Source organism: Pithys albifrons, chromosome 15, assembly GCF_047495875.1.
Source record: "Pithys albifrons albifrons isolate INPA30051 chromosome 15, PitAlb_v1, whole genome shotgun sequence".
NCBI classification, from domain to species: Eukaryota; Metazoa; Chordata; class Aves; order Passeriformes; family Thamnophilidae; genus Pithys; species Pithys albifrons.
Window position 1 is genome coordinate 2018509 of NC_092472.1, and position 15673 is coordinate 2034181.

Consider the following 15673-nt stretch of genomic DNA (forward strand, 5'->3'; position numbering starts at 1 on the left):
TTGTGCTTGCTTTGTCCTGGGGACTGGAGTGCAGGAGAGGAGGAAGTGGTGAGGTTGTGTTGGCAGCTGGGGCTCGGAGCAGTGCGAGGGCTGCCTGTGGTCCCCCCTGTGTCCTGCTGCTGTGTGTCCCTGTGGCAGGGGGACACTGCTCCCCTTGGCACCTGCTGGGTATCCCGTGGGGCTCAGCATTGCAGAGGTTTCCATTTGCAGGAGCAGTGACCCTGCAGAGCTGGTGTGCTGCTCCAGCCCCGCCGGGCTCTGACTGGAGCTTGCACACACAGCGAGGTGGAGATGGAGAATGGGCTGCTTTTTGCTTGCTTTAAGAGTTCATTGCCCCTGGTTCAGAGCAACCTCTCCTCAGGGACAGCTGGGACTGAAAGGTAAATGAAGAGACTGGATTGAAATTTTTACAGGTTTTTAGGATGCATGTGCAGGAAAGCCTTTGGCGCTTGGTCATGGCTCGATGTGGGTGAGGCAGGGGGATGCTGGCTTCCCATTCCAGGCAACTTGGATGAGCATTTTACATTTTCACCTTGAGATGTCAGGCAGTAATGCAGCAGGAGGCACTTGAAAATGTTTGCTCTGTAATGGCAAGGTATCACCTCCGACCTCCAAGATGTGGAACAAGCTGAGAATAACAAGATTCCCATGCTGATGGAGGAAGATGAATGGTGTCTAAAGAAGGTTTTGAAATAAAATGGCAGTTTACCTTTGTTACTAAGTGTTGGTTCCTTGCTTTGGTTCCTCAGAGGCACTTACTTTAACTAAGACTTGCTGATCTCTGCCTGCTTCTCCTTGGCTGTCCCGTGGTGGGATGGTGACACTGCTTGTGGTGTTCCCTTTCCACGCTGGGCAGACTCAAGGGGAGCACTAAGTGGAAAGTAAAGGAATGGAGAAGGTGAACTCTTTAAAAACACACAAAAAGAAAACCTCACTCCCACCCAAAAAACCTAAAGCAAAACAAATAAACCCTTCCCTGAACCCCTCAGGAGAGTAACTGTCTTTAATGATCAAGCAAATTAGGAAATGTTAGATAAATTTCTTAAATTGCTCTGCCATAGTAAATATTTTCACGTTTGCTCTAGGGTGAAAGAAAGACATGCAAAGAAGTTACATAAACCTATTTAAAGAGCTCCTTTGCGTTTAATGTTCCCTGTACAAAGCACGGGAGCCAAGCCAGGCTCAGCTGTGCGACAGACCCACAGAGACCTGTGGCTGGAGCAGCTCACCGGCAACATCCTCGGCTGAAGTGCTGATCTGAATTTAATAACACTTCAGTATGTTAACATAACATTTAACAACAGCGTTCCAAAGGGTGTAATTTGAGGTCAAATGTTACCCCTCTCCTGTGCTGCCTCTTTCTGCTCTTACCGAAGGCTGAAAGGAGGGATCGTTGGAAACATCTTGCTTTTTTGCATCGGTATCTGTTGGGAGGTTCCTCCCACGTTGAGATTGTGTAATTTGGCACAGAGTGAAGAGTTAATGTTCAAACACGGTGAGTTGCTTGCTTCCTTTCTGAAGCTCTCCATTCTTTGGCCCCTCACCAAACAAGGGCTATTTAGCACCTTGCCAGCGAGTTTCCTGTTTAGGAAACTGTTAACACGAACTTTATGGGCGCTTTTCTTAGCGAAACATGTTTTTATGTGCACTTGCTGTGAGATAACAGTTATTACCCAAAGTGTGCATCTGAGTCTCCTAAGCCTGGAATTCTGCAGTGATGTTCCCATTGTTCCTTGGGAGCTGCCTGGGGTGTCAGGGTGTAACAGGCTGGGAATAAACCCCAGCTGCACAGAAAACTCAGGCAAATGAGTTTCTTCTGAACTTGGAAACTCCCCTGCTGAGGAAAACCATATCTAAGTGGCATCTGGGGACTTCTGCCACAGCAGAAGCTTCAGTGTGGCAGCCTGAACCTTCCATGCCATGTGGAGAGGGAAGTTGGCATGTGGGCCTCAGGAATGAGCTTGTCAGGACCAGATAACCCTTTCGGGGGCTTCTCACTTCCCCTGCTCCTGGAGCAGCAGCAGAGCTGGTTCTCCTGCTAGACCCATGTGCTGGGAAAGCAGAATTGCACCCCGAGGCTGGCACTGTCATTTAGTTAGGCTGACATCTTGTGGAAGCCTTCCTAGTGTATTAAGCCAACAAATAAGCTGATTTTGCTTGATGTCGGTGTGGGCTGCGTGGCTTTGCCGTGCTGGGGGCCAGGGGGTGCCAGCCCTGGAGCTGCAGGTGGCACTGGGGCACCTGGGACACACAGCCACACATGTGGCACCAGGCACACCAGGCTCCCCCTCTGCCCCAAGGAGGGGCTGTGGTAGTTACTGCTGGACATCAGCACCTCGGGCCAGGGGAGTGTTTGCTGGGTGTTTGCCAGAGGGCAGTGCCCGTGCTGTGTCCCAGGGCAGTGCCCGTGCTGTGTCCCAGGACAGTGCCCATGCTGTGTCCCAGGACAGTACTTGCGCTGTGTCCCAGGACAGTGCCCGTGCTGTGTCCCAGGGCAGTGCCCGTGCTGTGTCCCAGGACAGTGCCCGTGCTGTGTCCCAGGACAGTACCTGCGCTGTGTCCCAGGGCAGTGCCCGTGCTGTGTCCCAGGGCAGTGCCCGTGCTGTGTCCCAGGGCAGTTCCTGTGCTGTGTTCCAGGGCAGTACCTGTGCTGTGTCCCAGGACAGTGCCCGTGCTGTGTCCCCGGGCAGTGCCCGTGCTGTGTCCCAGGGCAGTGCCCGTGCTGTGTCCCCGGGCAGTGCCTGTGCTGTGTCCCAGGGCAGTGCCCGTGCTGTGTCCCAGGGCAGTTCCTGTGCTGTGTCCCAGGGCAGTGGCTGTGCTGTGTCCCAGAACAGTGCCCGTGCTGTGTCCCCGGGCAGTGCCCGTGCTGTGTCCCAGGGCAGTGCCCGTGCTGTGTCCCCGGGCAGTGCCCGTGCTGTGTCCCCAGGCAGTGCCCGTGCTGTGTCCCCGGGCAGTGCCCGTGCTATGTCCCCGGGCAGTACCTGTGCTGTGTCCCAGGACAGTACCCGTGCTGTGTCCCCGGGCAGTGCCCGTGCTGTGTCCCAGGACAGTACCTGTGCTGTGTCCCAGGGCAGTGCCCGTGCTGTGTCCCAGGGCAGTGCCCGTGCTGTGTCCCAGGGCAGAGAGGTGGGAGGTGAGCAGGGCCAGGTGCCTGCAGCGTGTTCTGTCCCTCGGGCACGCAACCCTGAGGCTGGGTCAGTAGGAGCTCTGAGAGGTGGGCACAGGAGGAAAAGGCATGTCTGAGGGCATCCAGCAGCAGCAGATGTGTCTGGGGAGGGCAGAAGGAGGGGTGGGCAGGGCACCATGGGTCAGGTGTCCTTGTCTGCCTGGAAGCAAAGGACGTGTGTGCTGCGTGTAGCACAGCCACTGTCACCTCCCTGTCTGGCAGCACCTGCACCTGGCACTGGTGGCACAGTTTATTTTTTCTTACACGGGGGTGAGTACAGGAGCCAGCCTTCCCCTCTCTGTGGGCACAGAGGGGAGTGTGGGGCTATCGTGGGTGCAGGCTGGCCGTGGGGAGAGACATTGGTGTGGGGGCAGCATGGCATGGCTGGCTGGGCAGGAGGGACAGTGCAGGCATCTCTGTTCTCACTCAGGTTTGTGCTGAGCCCTGGATGATGCTGTGCAGCCCTTGTGCTTGGCTGAGCCCTGGGCTCACCATGGGAGCCTCCTTCCTGCAGCAAACCACTGCACAGTCCTGCTTCCCCAGCCAGCACACCTGGGATGTGAAAGGGCTGGAATTCCTGCATGTCACACTTCAGTGGTCACCCTGCCTGGCCTCGGAGCAGCACTGTGACATCTGGAATTTGTTGGCAGCCCTGCTGTCACAGTGATGGAGGGACATGGATGGTTATCCTCTTCAGGGCTGGAATGAGGGGAGGTGGCAAGGCAGACCCAGGCAGGAGGCACACACAGGGCAGCTGAGCAGGGACTCTGCTGCCTCCCCATGGGGCAGGACACGGAGGGGGCACACGGACATGGCACTGCCTGCCCAGAGGGAGCTGTGCCAAGCACTCATTTCTCACTTACGAAATCCCCATCGTTAACCATGATGCTGCCTCTGGTACTGACAGCTCAGAAGACAATTCACAGATCACCTGAAGCAGAAACCCCTCTGTGAACCATCTTTTTGTGTGGTGGGCGGCAGGTGGGACAGCGATAACTCCGTCAGGCAGGGGTGGCACATCTGGCTGACATCTGGGTGCTGGTGTGGGGAGGAAGGATGTTGGGCTCTGCAGGGGTGGTGTGAGGGCTGGTGCTGGGCAGGAGGCACTGTCTCTCTCAATAGCTCTGGGTGTAGCTTAACCCAAACTGATGATGAGCCTTCGAGATAAACAGTGGAAATTTTTGGTATTTAGCTACAAAAACATGTTTTTGAGTAACTCATTGCAATACCCGTGCTGCTGATCCTGATGGTGTGCACTGCCACCACTGTGCTCCTGTACTGGAGTTGGGCTTGGGTTCTGTCAGTAGCTGTAGGAAAAACCTTGTTCTGTTTTTGAGTTGTTTGAATTGAGATGGCACACCTGCAGCAGGAATGCTTTGTGACAAAGATGGTGATTCCACTCCCCTCCCTGTGTGCAAATCCCCTTTCTTTGCTTGGAGCCCTTCAAACAAGCCCTGATGGGGCTGGTGGTGTGAGCTGGGGCTGCAGGGATGTGACTGGGAATGCTTGTGTTGCTCTCCAAGCAGGGCAGCAGTGAGGGGGGAAGAGCAGAGATTATGGGGGTGGAGAAAATAAGCAATTTTTAACACCAATTCTGTCCTCTTTGATAAAGATCTGATTTCATTTAAAGTAAATTTGCACAGTGGCTAAATTTATTATCCATGATACTGGACAGAGCTGGGGCATCATTCTGCAAAATGATTGACATGGTCATCATGACCCTATTAAATCTACTGAATCTATTAGCTGCTCACTGGCTGCAGGGCTTGTGATTCCCTCAGCACAGTTTTGTGCTGAATATCTGAAAATCCTCTTAGGAATCTGAATATTCAGGCTTTGCTGTTGTGAGTCCCTGTAATCCCATGGGTAGCACAGGCTGCTGGGCTGTGTGTGCCACCCATCGTTGGCTGCTCCTCACTCAGGGCTTGGACCTGACATGAGCACCAGCTTTTTAATGGTAAGGCTAATTAGGTACTGCAACTAATTACCCAGAAGTGGTAAACTGTCAGTTGGAGCCTTATAAATGTGATTTATTACTGGGAGACCAGCTCAAACAGCTGTAGGGTGGAACCAGTGGGTAAAATTCTCAGGTTTAGAGGGAGCCTGGACTGTGCTGTGGTCAGGGATGGTCTCCAGTGTGCCTGGGAGGGTTCATGCTGCCTCAGGCTGTGCTCCAGGTACCACGGTGCCACTGCCTGCCTCCACTCAGACCTCATGGGCTCTGACTGGTCCCACAGTTACTGTTTGTGTTTCATTTTATGCAAAAAGAAGGTCACGAAATTTCAGTTGGGCAAAACTTCACATCCTTGTCTCTGGGCCAGCACCTTGGTTAGAATTGGCTGGGATGGTTTAAGATGTTAATGGCAAGAGGGTTTTCTGCAGCCACAGAGGTGGGGGTGTCCACCTTGTCTGTCCTGTTCTGCCCCATTCACCAGTCCTAACAAAGGAGCCCCATGTAATAAGTCATTAAATTACCACAGCTAAATTAGCAGGGAGATTTATCTTGCAACCTTCTGAAGGAAATTCTGGTTGTGCTTTTGACAAGCTTCTGTACTAAAACTTCAGAATGCCAACAAGGTGGAAATAAACTGGAGCTGCCTTCCTAAAACCTGGTGGGGTTGGATCATGCAACTCTTTCATCACTGATTCATGGTGTAGTTTCATGGAGGGGACCAGCAGTCTGAAGTCGGTGCTGCTCAGGCTCTAATGTGCTCTTTGGGGTGTTGCACGTAGTGGTCTCATGAAGTGAATGTCCATTAGTGGAAGCCATCCCATGGTTTCTCCTCATCCAAAAGGCATCTGGTGCTGTGCACCGAGGCTGCTGTGGCTGTGAAGCCGGGGACAGCAAAGTGGAACTGATGGGTGGCCTCGCTTCGGATGCCTGCTCCTGCTTCATGTTAAAATGGTAATGTGGGGGCACCCAGGGAGAAGTGAAATGGTACTTCATGGAACAGCTGAATGTTTGGCTGTGTACATTATGGATGAATGTATCTCTTAAATCCGAAGACACTCCTGGATAAAACCCCGTGTGTACAGGGAGGTGTGCTGTGTGCTTGGCAGAGTGGGCACAGTGCCATGGGCTCGGCAGAGTGGGCACAGTGCCGTGGGCTTGGCAGAGTGGGCACAGTGCCATGGGCTCGGCAGAGTGGGCACAGTGCTGTGGGCTTGGCAGAGTGGGCACAGTGGTGTGGGTTTGGCAGAGTGGGCACAGTGCCATGGGCTCGGCAGAGTGGGCACAGTGGTGTGGGTTTGGCAGAGTGGGCACAGTGGCGTGGGCTCGGCAGAGTGGGCACAGTGCTGTGGGCTTGGCAGAGTGGGCACAGTGCCGTGGGCTTGGCAGAGTGGGCACAGTGCTGTGGGCTTGGCAGAGTGGGCACAGTGCCATGGGCTTGGCAGAGTGGGCACAGTGGCGTGGACTCGGCAGAGTGGGCACAGTGGTGTGGGTTTGGCAGAGTGGGCACAGTGCCGTGGGCTTGGCAGAGTGGGCACGTCGCTGTGGGTGAGCTGGTGTGAACCCCCAGGACATGCAGGGAGCTGCCTGTGCAGGTTGGTGTCCCTGAGCAGCGTGTGGTGTGTGCAGGGGCAGGGGCAGGTTTGGGGGTGAGTGGCACCTCAGGGGGCAGGCAGTGCCAGCCACACCAGTGCCGAGCTGCGGCGCCAGGGCTGGCTGGGCGGGCACTGCCAGCCTGGGCTGCACCCTGCCTGTCGCATCCTCTGAGCTGCAAACTGGGGGCAAACAAGTGGCATTAACCTGCACTCTGTTTAGAGACTTCAGCTCTGATTCAGAGTGAGGGACGGGACTGCTGAGGGCTGTGGCATCATCAGAACGAGCTCCTGGGTGTAGCCTCAGTCACTTTTCAGTACCTTCTGTGATGACAAACAAATCACTTGATCAGGGAGTGATAAATCTTCAATAATTCATTAAACTATAATGACATTACAACATCCTAATTCTCCCCGCCACCCATTGTTTGTTTGTGGTAGAGTGGACTCGATGTTTTAGATTCAAGGCTGCTCATGCAGAGATGTCAAACCAGCCTGTCACCTGGAAAATTGATACCTGGCATACCCTCACTGCAGCATTGCTAAATGGCTTCGCTTCCCAACTGGATAATTATATTGATTGTGGCTTAGAACTTCAGCTGTTGGATTGTGGTTGCAGAAAGTGTGTTTTGGAACTCTAATATAAGCTATGTTATAGAGGAAAAAACTCCCAGCAAAACCAGACCACCACCACTGTCTTACCTGGCACTCTTACTTTGATACAAACGAAGATATTTTTGACCCAGTGTCTGATGGAAAAGAGATGCTGCTACTTCTGTTTGGCCCCTTGCCCTCTCTGTCAACAGAAATGTGCTGTCTCGAACCTGGGGAAATCCAGCCCCTTTGGAGGGGCCTGGGGACTTATTGAAATGTTGGATTTCATGCCCAACAAATGTTTATAAGGCTTTTACTGCTGATTTTGTGCCTTTGCCTGCCTGTTCCAGAGCAGTGCTGAGACCCTGGGGAGGAGGGTGTGTGGGGAGTGTTGGTGTCCTGCCCAAACCAGCAGAGACTGCCCTGTCAGGGAGGTGGACACTCCACTTCCAGTGTGCATAATCACTTATAAAAAAACCCAAATAAAGAATTTGACAATACACTTGAAATGAATAATGCTAGTTTTAGTTTTTGACCCTGAGCACCTGTTTAACCTTCTGTCTCCTGTTTCCAGGCTGGCCGCAAGGAGAGAAGTGACGCCCTGAACTCTGCCATTGACAAAATGACCAAGAAGACCAGAGACCTGCGTAGGCAGGTAATTAATTAATGTGTTGGACTGGGCACTGGTTGAGGCAAATGAGTGCATTTCTGCCCTCCTGGAACTGTTACCTGGGGCTTTGTTTCTATTGGGCAGTGGGACTGCCTGCTTGTTTTTAGTGGATTAAAAGGTGGAAACTTTCAGTGTGTGGTTTACAGGGAAGGTGGGAATGTAATTCCCTGTTACCTGTGTGATAAAGATGTTGGGTTCTTAATCATCCTCTCAGCAAGAGAGATAAAAAGAAAAACCCCAAAACCCCAAAACCAACTCCCACTTTATGGATTTTGAAGATAATTAGGTATATTTTATAATTCTGAGGCTGCTTCATCTCAGCCTGTTTTGTTTGAGGACTGTATTTATGTAGCATCAGCCTTTTGTCTGTTTGGTTTTAAAGCAATATATTCCCCTTTTTGAGTAAACAGGAGTATGGATCAAGTTTGTTGAGAAATGTTTTTATTCAAGTAGAAAAATAAAAAAGTTAAATCAGCGTGTTGTTTAATCATCTCAGGCAAAGCAGCAAATTTACTCAGACAAAACCAATATGAGCTGCTAAATCAATATTTGTGGCCAAACCAGTGACTTGCACTTCTATAACTAATCCATTTTTTTAAAGGAGATTTAATTTAAGTTGAAGCACAAAGTGTATAGGCAAGACTTAGTGCAGGGATAGCCTTGGTCACACAAAGGGAAAAGGATCAGTGACCAAAGTGGTTGCAGCTTTCTGTGTTAATGCAGTGCAGGGGAGCAGCAGAGGGGCCCTGCTGGAAAATAACTCACTCCTGCATTTTTATTGTAGCTCCGCAAAGCTGTCATGGACCACGTCTCAGACTCCTTTCTGGAAACAAATGTTCCACTTTTAGTATTGATTGAAGCTGCCAAGAATGGGAATGAGAAAGAAGTTAAAGAATATGCCCAGGTTTTCCGTGAACATGCCAACAAATTGATTGAGGTAAGATGGTACAAATTAAAATGAAATTATTGCCAGTTAAATTAAGCCAAGATGAGGCAAAACACGTTTTTCAATTCTGTTGAAACACACAGCAAATTCTGTAATAAATTTGCTTTTAAAATTTTATTTGAATTAATTTAAACACAATTTAATATTTAAATAGTTTAAGATGTAAGCTTTTCAAAAAGCAGCTGTTAAATAACTCATGTAGTTGTAGATATTACACAGTTTGAGTATATGATAAAGGTAACTTGATTTGTTACTTGGAGATGGTGATTTGGAGTAAGGGAGACCACGGCAAGACTGTCCTGCTGGACAGTTTGACCCAGTGCTTTGAAGCCTCAAGGTTTTCTCTTTTCAGTAAAATCCAGCTGAAGATAAAAAGGCTTTTTCTGTGAAGCCCTTGAGAATGAAACCTGCTTGTATGTGTGTAAAGAGCAAACCAGAGACAAACAAAAAGCTTGGAATGACAACAGACCTGATTCCTGCCACCTCTTTATGATGAAACCCAAAGGCTCTCCAGCTGGTGGTACTGCAGCCCAAAGCTGTAATTGGTGGGAAGGCCAGGTTAGATGGGACCAACCTGTCTTACCCAGAATCACAGAGTGATTTATGCTGGCAAAGCCCTCCCAGCCCATGGAGCCCACCCTGTGCCCGATGCCCACCTTGGCAAAGCCCTCCCAGCCCCTGGAGCCCACCCTGTGCCAAATGCCCACCTTGGCAAAGCCCTCCCAGCCCCTGGAGCCCACCCTGTGCCCGATGTCCACCTTGGAAAAGCCCTCCCAGCCCATGGAGCCCACCCTGTGCCCGATGCCCACCTTGGCAAAGCTCTCCCAGTCCATGGAGCCCACCCTGTGCCCGATGTCCACCTTGGAAAAGCCCTCCCAGCCCATGGAGCCCACTCTGTGCCCGATGCCCACCTTTTCCCCCAGCCCAGAGCTCTGAGTGCCACAGCCAGTCCTGCCTTGGGCACCTCCAGGGCTGGGCACTCCAAACCTCCCATGGCAGCCCCTTCCAGTGCCTGACCACCCTTAACATGGGGAAATTCCTCCTGCTGTCCCCGCTGCCCCTGCCCTGGCCCAGCCTGAAGCCGTGCCCTCTCCTCCTGGAGCAGAGCCCAACCCCCTGGCTCTCCCCTCCTGGCAGGGAGTTGCATTAAAGGTTGTTACTCCACTGCTGCAGGAGGCAGCTTTCCAAGGGTGGTGTGTCCACAGAGAGCAGCAGCAGTCCGTGCTCTGTGTTCGTGGATGTGTCTCGGGACCCTCGGCCTCTTGCCATTGTGTTTGCGTGAGAGTTCTGTGCCAGTTGATGCTGAATGGCAAGGAACAAACAGCTATAGGTATTGTTGAAGAAACATGCCACTAGGAATAAGCTTCAAAAACTCCAGTGCTCTTCAGGTCTTTGAGGCACTGGCTGGTTGTGTTTAACCTCAGCAGCTCCCTGGGAACAGTCCCAGGCTGGTTCGTGTGTTTTTGCTCTCTCTGTATCTCTGTGTCTGATAATGGAGTCCATGTGTCTCCTGGGCTCACAGGGAATACTCTCACAGCCTGACAGATTTAAATTACTCAAGAATAAGACTTACCAGACATCAGTAAAAGTAGTTTCTGACTATTGCTCAATGTATCTTTCTTGGGGGTCTGATTGCAGTAACTGCCCCGTAGTCTGGGGTGCACCAAGCACAGTGGGAACCTTTAATTCTTTGAAGGCACCCATTCTTCACTTTTGGCCTGTCACACTTCAGCATCAATGCCATCCTTCTAAAGTTTTAAAGTTATTCTAAGGTCCATTTTAAGTAACTCACGTTGTTCTGCAGAGCAGCATATGGAAGGCAGTGCTGCTGTGCCCTGCCTTGGCAGCAGGATACAGCCCTGGGAACACTGAAGCAGGTTTGGTCTAAAGCCTCCCTTCTCCATGTTGCAAGCCTAATTTATCTAGAAAATTATTTTTAGGGCTTGTTTACAGGAGAAGTTGATTGGTGTAACAACAGCAGTGCCTGTCATGGCAGAGTTTGCCCCTCCTCAGTGGATGCCTGGTGTCCATGCCCCACGTTTGTTGGTGGAATTACAGACGTTCCCTGCCCCCTTGCCAGCTGAGCCCTCGCTCTGGCCCCCAGGGAACATCCTGGCACTGTCCTGGCTGCCACCTCGGGGCACTTTACACCCAGGGAACATCCTGGCACTGTCCTGGCTGCCACCTCGGGGCACTTTACACCCAGGGAACATCCTGGCACTGTCCTGGCTGCCACCTCGGGGCACTTTACACCCAGGGAACATCCTGGCACTGTCCTGGCTGCCACCTCGGGGCACTTTGCCCCCAGGGAGCATCCTGGCACTGTCCTGGCTGCCACCTCGGGGCACTTTGCCCCCAGGGAACATCCTGGCACTGTCCTGGCTGCCACCTTGGGGCACTTTGCAAGGGCTTTCCCTGGTGTGCAGATGCCAACCTGCAGGGGAGTTTCACTGAGGCTCTGCACAGTCAGGCAGTCTTGGCCTTCCAAGAAGAACTATTCCCCAGAAAGTACACATTCAACAATATTTTTGACTGACATCAAAAGGTTCTGTTAGAATGATATGCTGCTGCAACAGCCTTTTGAGGGCTTGCTTATTGCCTTTGCTGTCTGAAATGTAGCTGGAGCTATAGAGCAGCACCTTCTAGATGGCTTATAAACCTCTTCCCTGAATGGAGATGGATTAATATAAATGCTTAGCTCTGACAGAAGGGGTGTAAGTGCTCCTGCAGAGCCCTTGTCCCGAGGGCTGGAGAGGCACTGGGAGTCCTACTCGGTGTCAGATTTACTGTGGAGGAACAGGGGTTGGGGTGGGTTGCACTTACAATGTCTTGGTGTGTCTCTGCCAGAATGGAGAAGGATGTTTGCAAGTTCCGTTGTCATTCTGCTCTTGGGCAGGAAACTGGGCTGCAGGTATGCAGAGAAACAATAGGAGATTGTGTCAGAGCAGAAGAGAAGAGGTTTGCTGGGTGAGATGAGAAGTGATTGCTTCCACCTGCTTTCAGTGGAAGATAAGTGTGCTGGGGAGCTTATCAAGACTACCCTCACAAGGGCTGCTGAGTGACTCAAGACATCAAATGTGACAAAACAGCTGCAGCATGGAATGGAGCTGTGTTGTGTATCATGCTGTGATTGACAGTGCTTTAGATGGAGAGGAGAACGTGTCCTTCCTTAGTGCTGAGTGAGGGGAAGAAGGGCCTGTGAGACCTGCTGTGCACAGGTTGCTCAGCACATCCCATCTGGGCTGGTGTGACACTGTTGGAATCAGTCCCCTTTGTCCTGGAGCTCAGCACATCCCATCTGGGCTGGTGTGACACTGTGGGCTCAGTCCCCTTTGTCCTGGAGCTCAGCACATCCCATCTGGGCTGGTGTGACACTGTGGGATCAGTCCCCTTTGTCCTGGAGCTCAACACATCCCATCTGGGCTGGTGTGACACTGTGGGCTCAGTCCCCTTTGTCCTGGAGCTCAGCACATCCCATCTGGGCTGGTGTGACACTGTTGGGATCAGTCCCCTTTGTCCTGTGGCCTGGAGGAGCCAGCGGTGCTCTCCTGGTGAGCCAGCCACTGAGATGTATGTACTGAGAGATGTATATATATTTTTAATGATTATTTCTTTTAATACTGAACTGTTGGAGGCGTTGGCCAGGCAGGAGGAGTGGCCCCAGGTTAGCACAGGGAGCTCTTGCTCCTGCAGTGCAGAGGTGTTTATGGGCCCTCCAAGTACCTATAAAGAGATGCAAGCACATGATTTGGGTAGTTTCATTTTGAAACGTTCCCTTCTTGGCAGCAGAGCACTCTGCTTTGTGGTTCCCAACGTCCAGGCAGCCAAATTTGACCAAAAGGTGCAATAACCACAAAAATGAGATCTGCCTGCTGGGTCTGTGTCTTGTAGAGAGCCCACCCCAAAGCCCTGTCCCAAAGGGCTCCCTCTAATTTGTTTCCCACGTAGTAAAATACTAACCCTTTTCTCCTGCCTTTTGAAAGCTGAGTAATGGTAAAACAGTAGAATGAGACTTGTCTCAGCTGGATAATAAGTTTCAAAGATAGCTTTCAGAATTGCTCTGTGCTAACAGACCTTTAACTAGCGAGCACTCTGCCTGGCTCTGGTTAAAGGAGTTTAATTCAGGAACTGAGAAACCAATTTCAATGCAACACACAAGAAAAACAGAAAAGACAGTATTTTGGGAACCAGCACAAGAAGTTAAATTCACTTGTGAACTATGAAAGTCTTGCTAATGTGCAGGTTGTGAAGCGGTTGCTACATTGCAATGGTTTGTGTGGCTCTGGGTGAGGTGGCCTTGGCTCTGCAACCCCTGACTGCTCTTGAGGAAAGACAGCTCGGCACTGGCATCCTTGGGTCCTCCCCAGCAGAAACCAGCCTGCCCTGCCACTTGGTGCTGGTGGTGAATGATGTCACTGAGCACCACGCTGGCCCTTTGTCCCTGCCAGCCTTTGAAGGGTGTTTGTGCCTTTGTGCAGTCACTGCAGGACACTCCTGGCTGCTCCCTGCAAGGGGAAAACACCGGAGATGCCCAGAACAAACCTCTGCCACGCCACTGAGTGCTTGAGAAAAATAAAAATTAACTTGTTGATTTGTCACTGTTTAGATTGAAAGGAAAAGTTTTTCAGGCCTTACAAAATTAGAGAGTTGAAAGGTAAATCAGGGCAGAGTGCAGGTTAAAATCCTCCAGTAGCTCTTTGCTTGGTGAAGAGTATTTTGGAGAATATTTTTGGAGTTTGTAATTCCTTAAAAGGCACAAATACTCTCCTCTTACTCTGGAACGCACCAGCCCTTTGTCAAATGTTTTTCTCAAATGAAACTGTATTTATAAGTCTTTTTCTCAGAGAAATGTTGGTAAGACCAGGGAGGCAAAAGCTCTCAGTGGTATTCCATAAACATTGATTTTTTTTCTAATTGCTTTAATTTATCTAAAAAGACTGCTCTGTGCCTTTTTTTAATGCACTGGGTTGCATCTTGCATATGGAGCGACGATTTTCTCATTCTCAGTGAAAACCCATGAACAGATGCAGACAGCAAATTTATTTGCTTAGAAAGAATCACATTTGGGCACTTGCAGCTCCGTAAGCTTTCTGTACCTCCTGCACTGACATTTCCCCCTCCTGTTGCCCTCACTGTGCAGCTCCATGTCCTGGAGTCATTCCTCAGCCCTCAGTCTAAAAATACCCCTCTCCAGAGCCCGAGGCCTTGCACACTTGCTCCTTTTTCCTTGCAATTATCCTGATTTGCTCAGACTTGCAGCCTGTATGTTCTTCAGAGAGTCTTAACAGCTGCAGGGTTTTTACATGTGAAAGGCTTTTACAAAATGTGAAGGGGGTAAAACATAGCTTGGGTTTCAAATAAAGACTGACTTTTGGACTGGAGACATGACAGAGGTTTTGGAAGGCTGAGGTTGGCTGTGCTTTGTTCGTGAGGTCTGACTTACCTGGGCACAGCAGTTACCATTTCTTACAAACAAAGCATGGCATGAAGTCTCCAGCAGATCCAGAAGTTAATCTGGTCTGACAGGATTAGCCTTTGTGTCCCTCAGCCACCTGACTTCCAAAGTTCCTGCAGAGTTTTCAGAGCAGCCTCTTTGGAGCTGGGGTGGGCTGGCTTTGCTCCTGCCCTGCCAGCACAGGTGTGGGGCAGAGCTGCCAGGCAGGGCTGGGGGGCTGGAGGTGTCACCCAAATCAGACCCTACCCTGAAATGTTTCAATGAGTTTGGTTCATTTTCCAGACTGGGCTGGGTCATCACTGGAGTACCTCAGCACTTGTTTTTCCTACTCAGGACCTTAATTTACAGAGGAAAAAAATCTGCCAACTCAGGTTTGTCTTTTATTGCTTTTATTTTTGAGGTAATTGCATATTACAAGGAAAATGTCCTTACAGTGTGCTCTGGAGAAGAGAGACAGAGCTAGTCCAGACTCATTCCCCATTTGAAATGGAGACCAAAATGAGCAAAATGTCTCTTCCAAAGCACAAGCACGTTTTCTGTAATTTGTCTATAGATAACCTTGGCAGCAATTTCAAACTAAAGTCTTCAGTAAATGACCAGTGTAACTCTAATGTGCCCTCTAAACTCCGACACTCTTCAACAACCGATGCACTTTCCTTGTAAGTTCCTTTTATTAGTCAACTAATTCATAAATAAATTAAATTCTACTCGTAGAACATGCTTTCCTTACATTCATAATCAGTAAAGCAGGAAAGCCTCAGCAGAAAAATGTTCCTACATTTTTCAGCAAAACTGGATATACAAATTTAATACATCATACATAAGTAAAGGCAAGTGACCTTTTAATAGGATAACTTCTGTTCTTGTAAGGTTACTTTTGAGGCCAATCTTCTATTGCTACACCAAATAATGTATGAAAGGGTCTGTAGGATGCTGGTAGAGTTTAAAAATCATGTTGGAAGAGGAGTAGGAGGCTTCAGGGTAATCTCTCTGTCCAGATTTCATTGTAAGTGCACACAGGGAAGCAAAGCCATCAGTAATGTGACAGAGAAACCAATGGCAGAGGTGAGGGGACTGAATCCTCACATTTCTGGGCAGTGATTGGGCTGTTGGAGGCATTTCTGTGTTTGAAAACCACCTCAGTTCACTGCTGCTCTGTGGAGGAGAGGCATTCCTGCCACCCTGTACCACCACAGGGACAGTCATCACGTGAGGATTGCTGAGAGTGAAGGGCCTGCTGTGCACACACTTGGACCAAGGGAGATGTGAAGGGGGTAGAACACAGAGGTGAATGAATTT

At 50.4% G+C, this 15673-nt stretch overlaps 1 protein-coding gene across 1 annotated transcript in view; it reads left to right on the forward strand.

Moving 5' to 3' along the window:
• The window catches only part of CTNNA1 (catenin alpha 1), a 126759-nt gene that overhangs the window by 66161 nt on the left and 44925 nt on the right, over positions 1-15673 (forward strand). Inside the window, exons 8-9 of the mRNA XM_071570464.1 lie at positions 7878-7958; positions 8758-8910. Of these exons, the coding sequence (XP_071426565.1) occupies positions 7878-7958; positions 8758-8910 (234 nt within the window). The remainder of the gene's footprint in view (positions 1-7877; positions 7959-8757; positions 8911-15673) is intronic.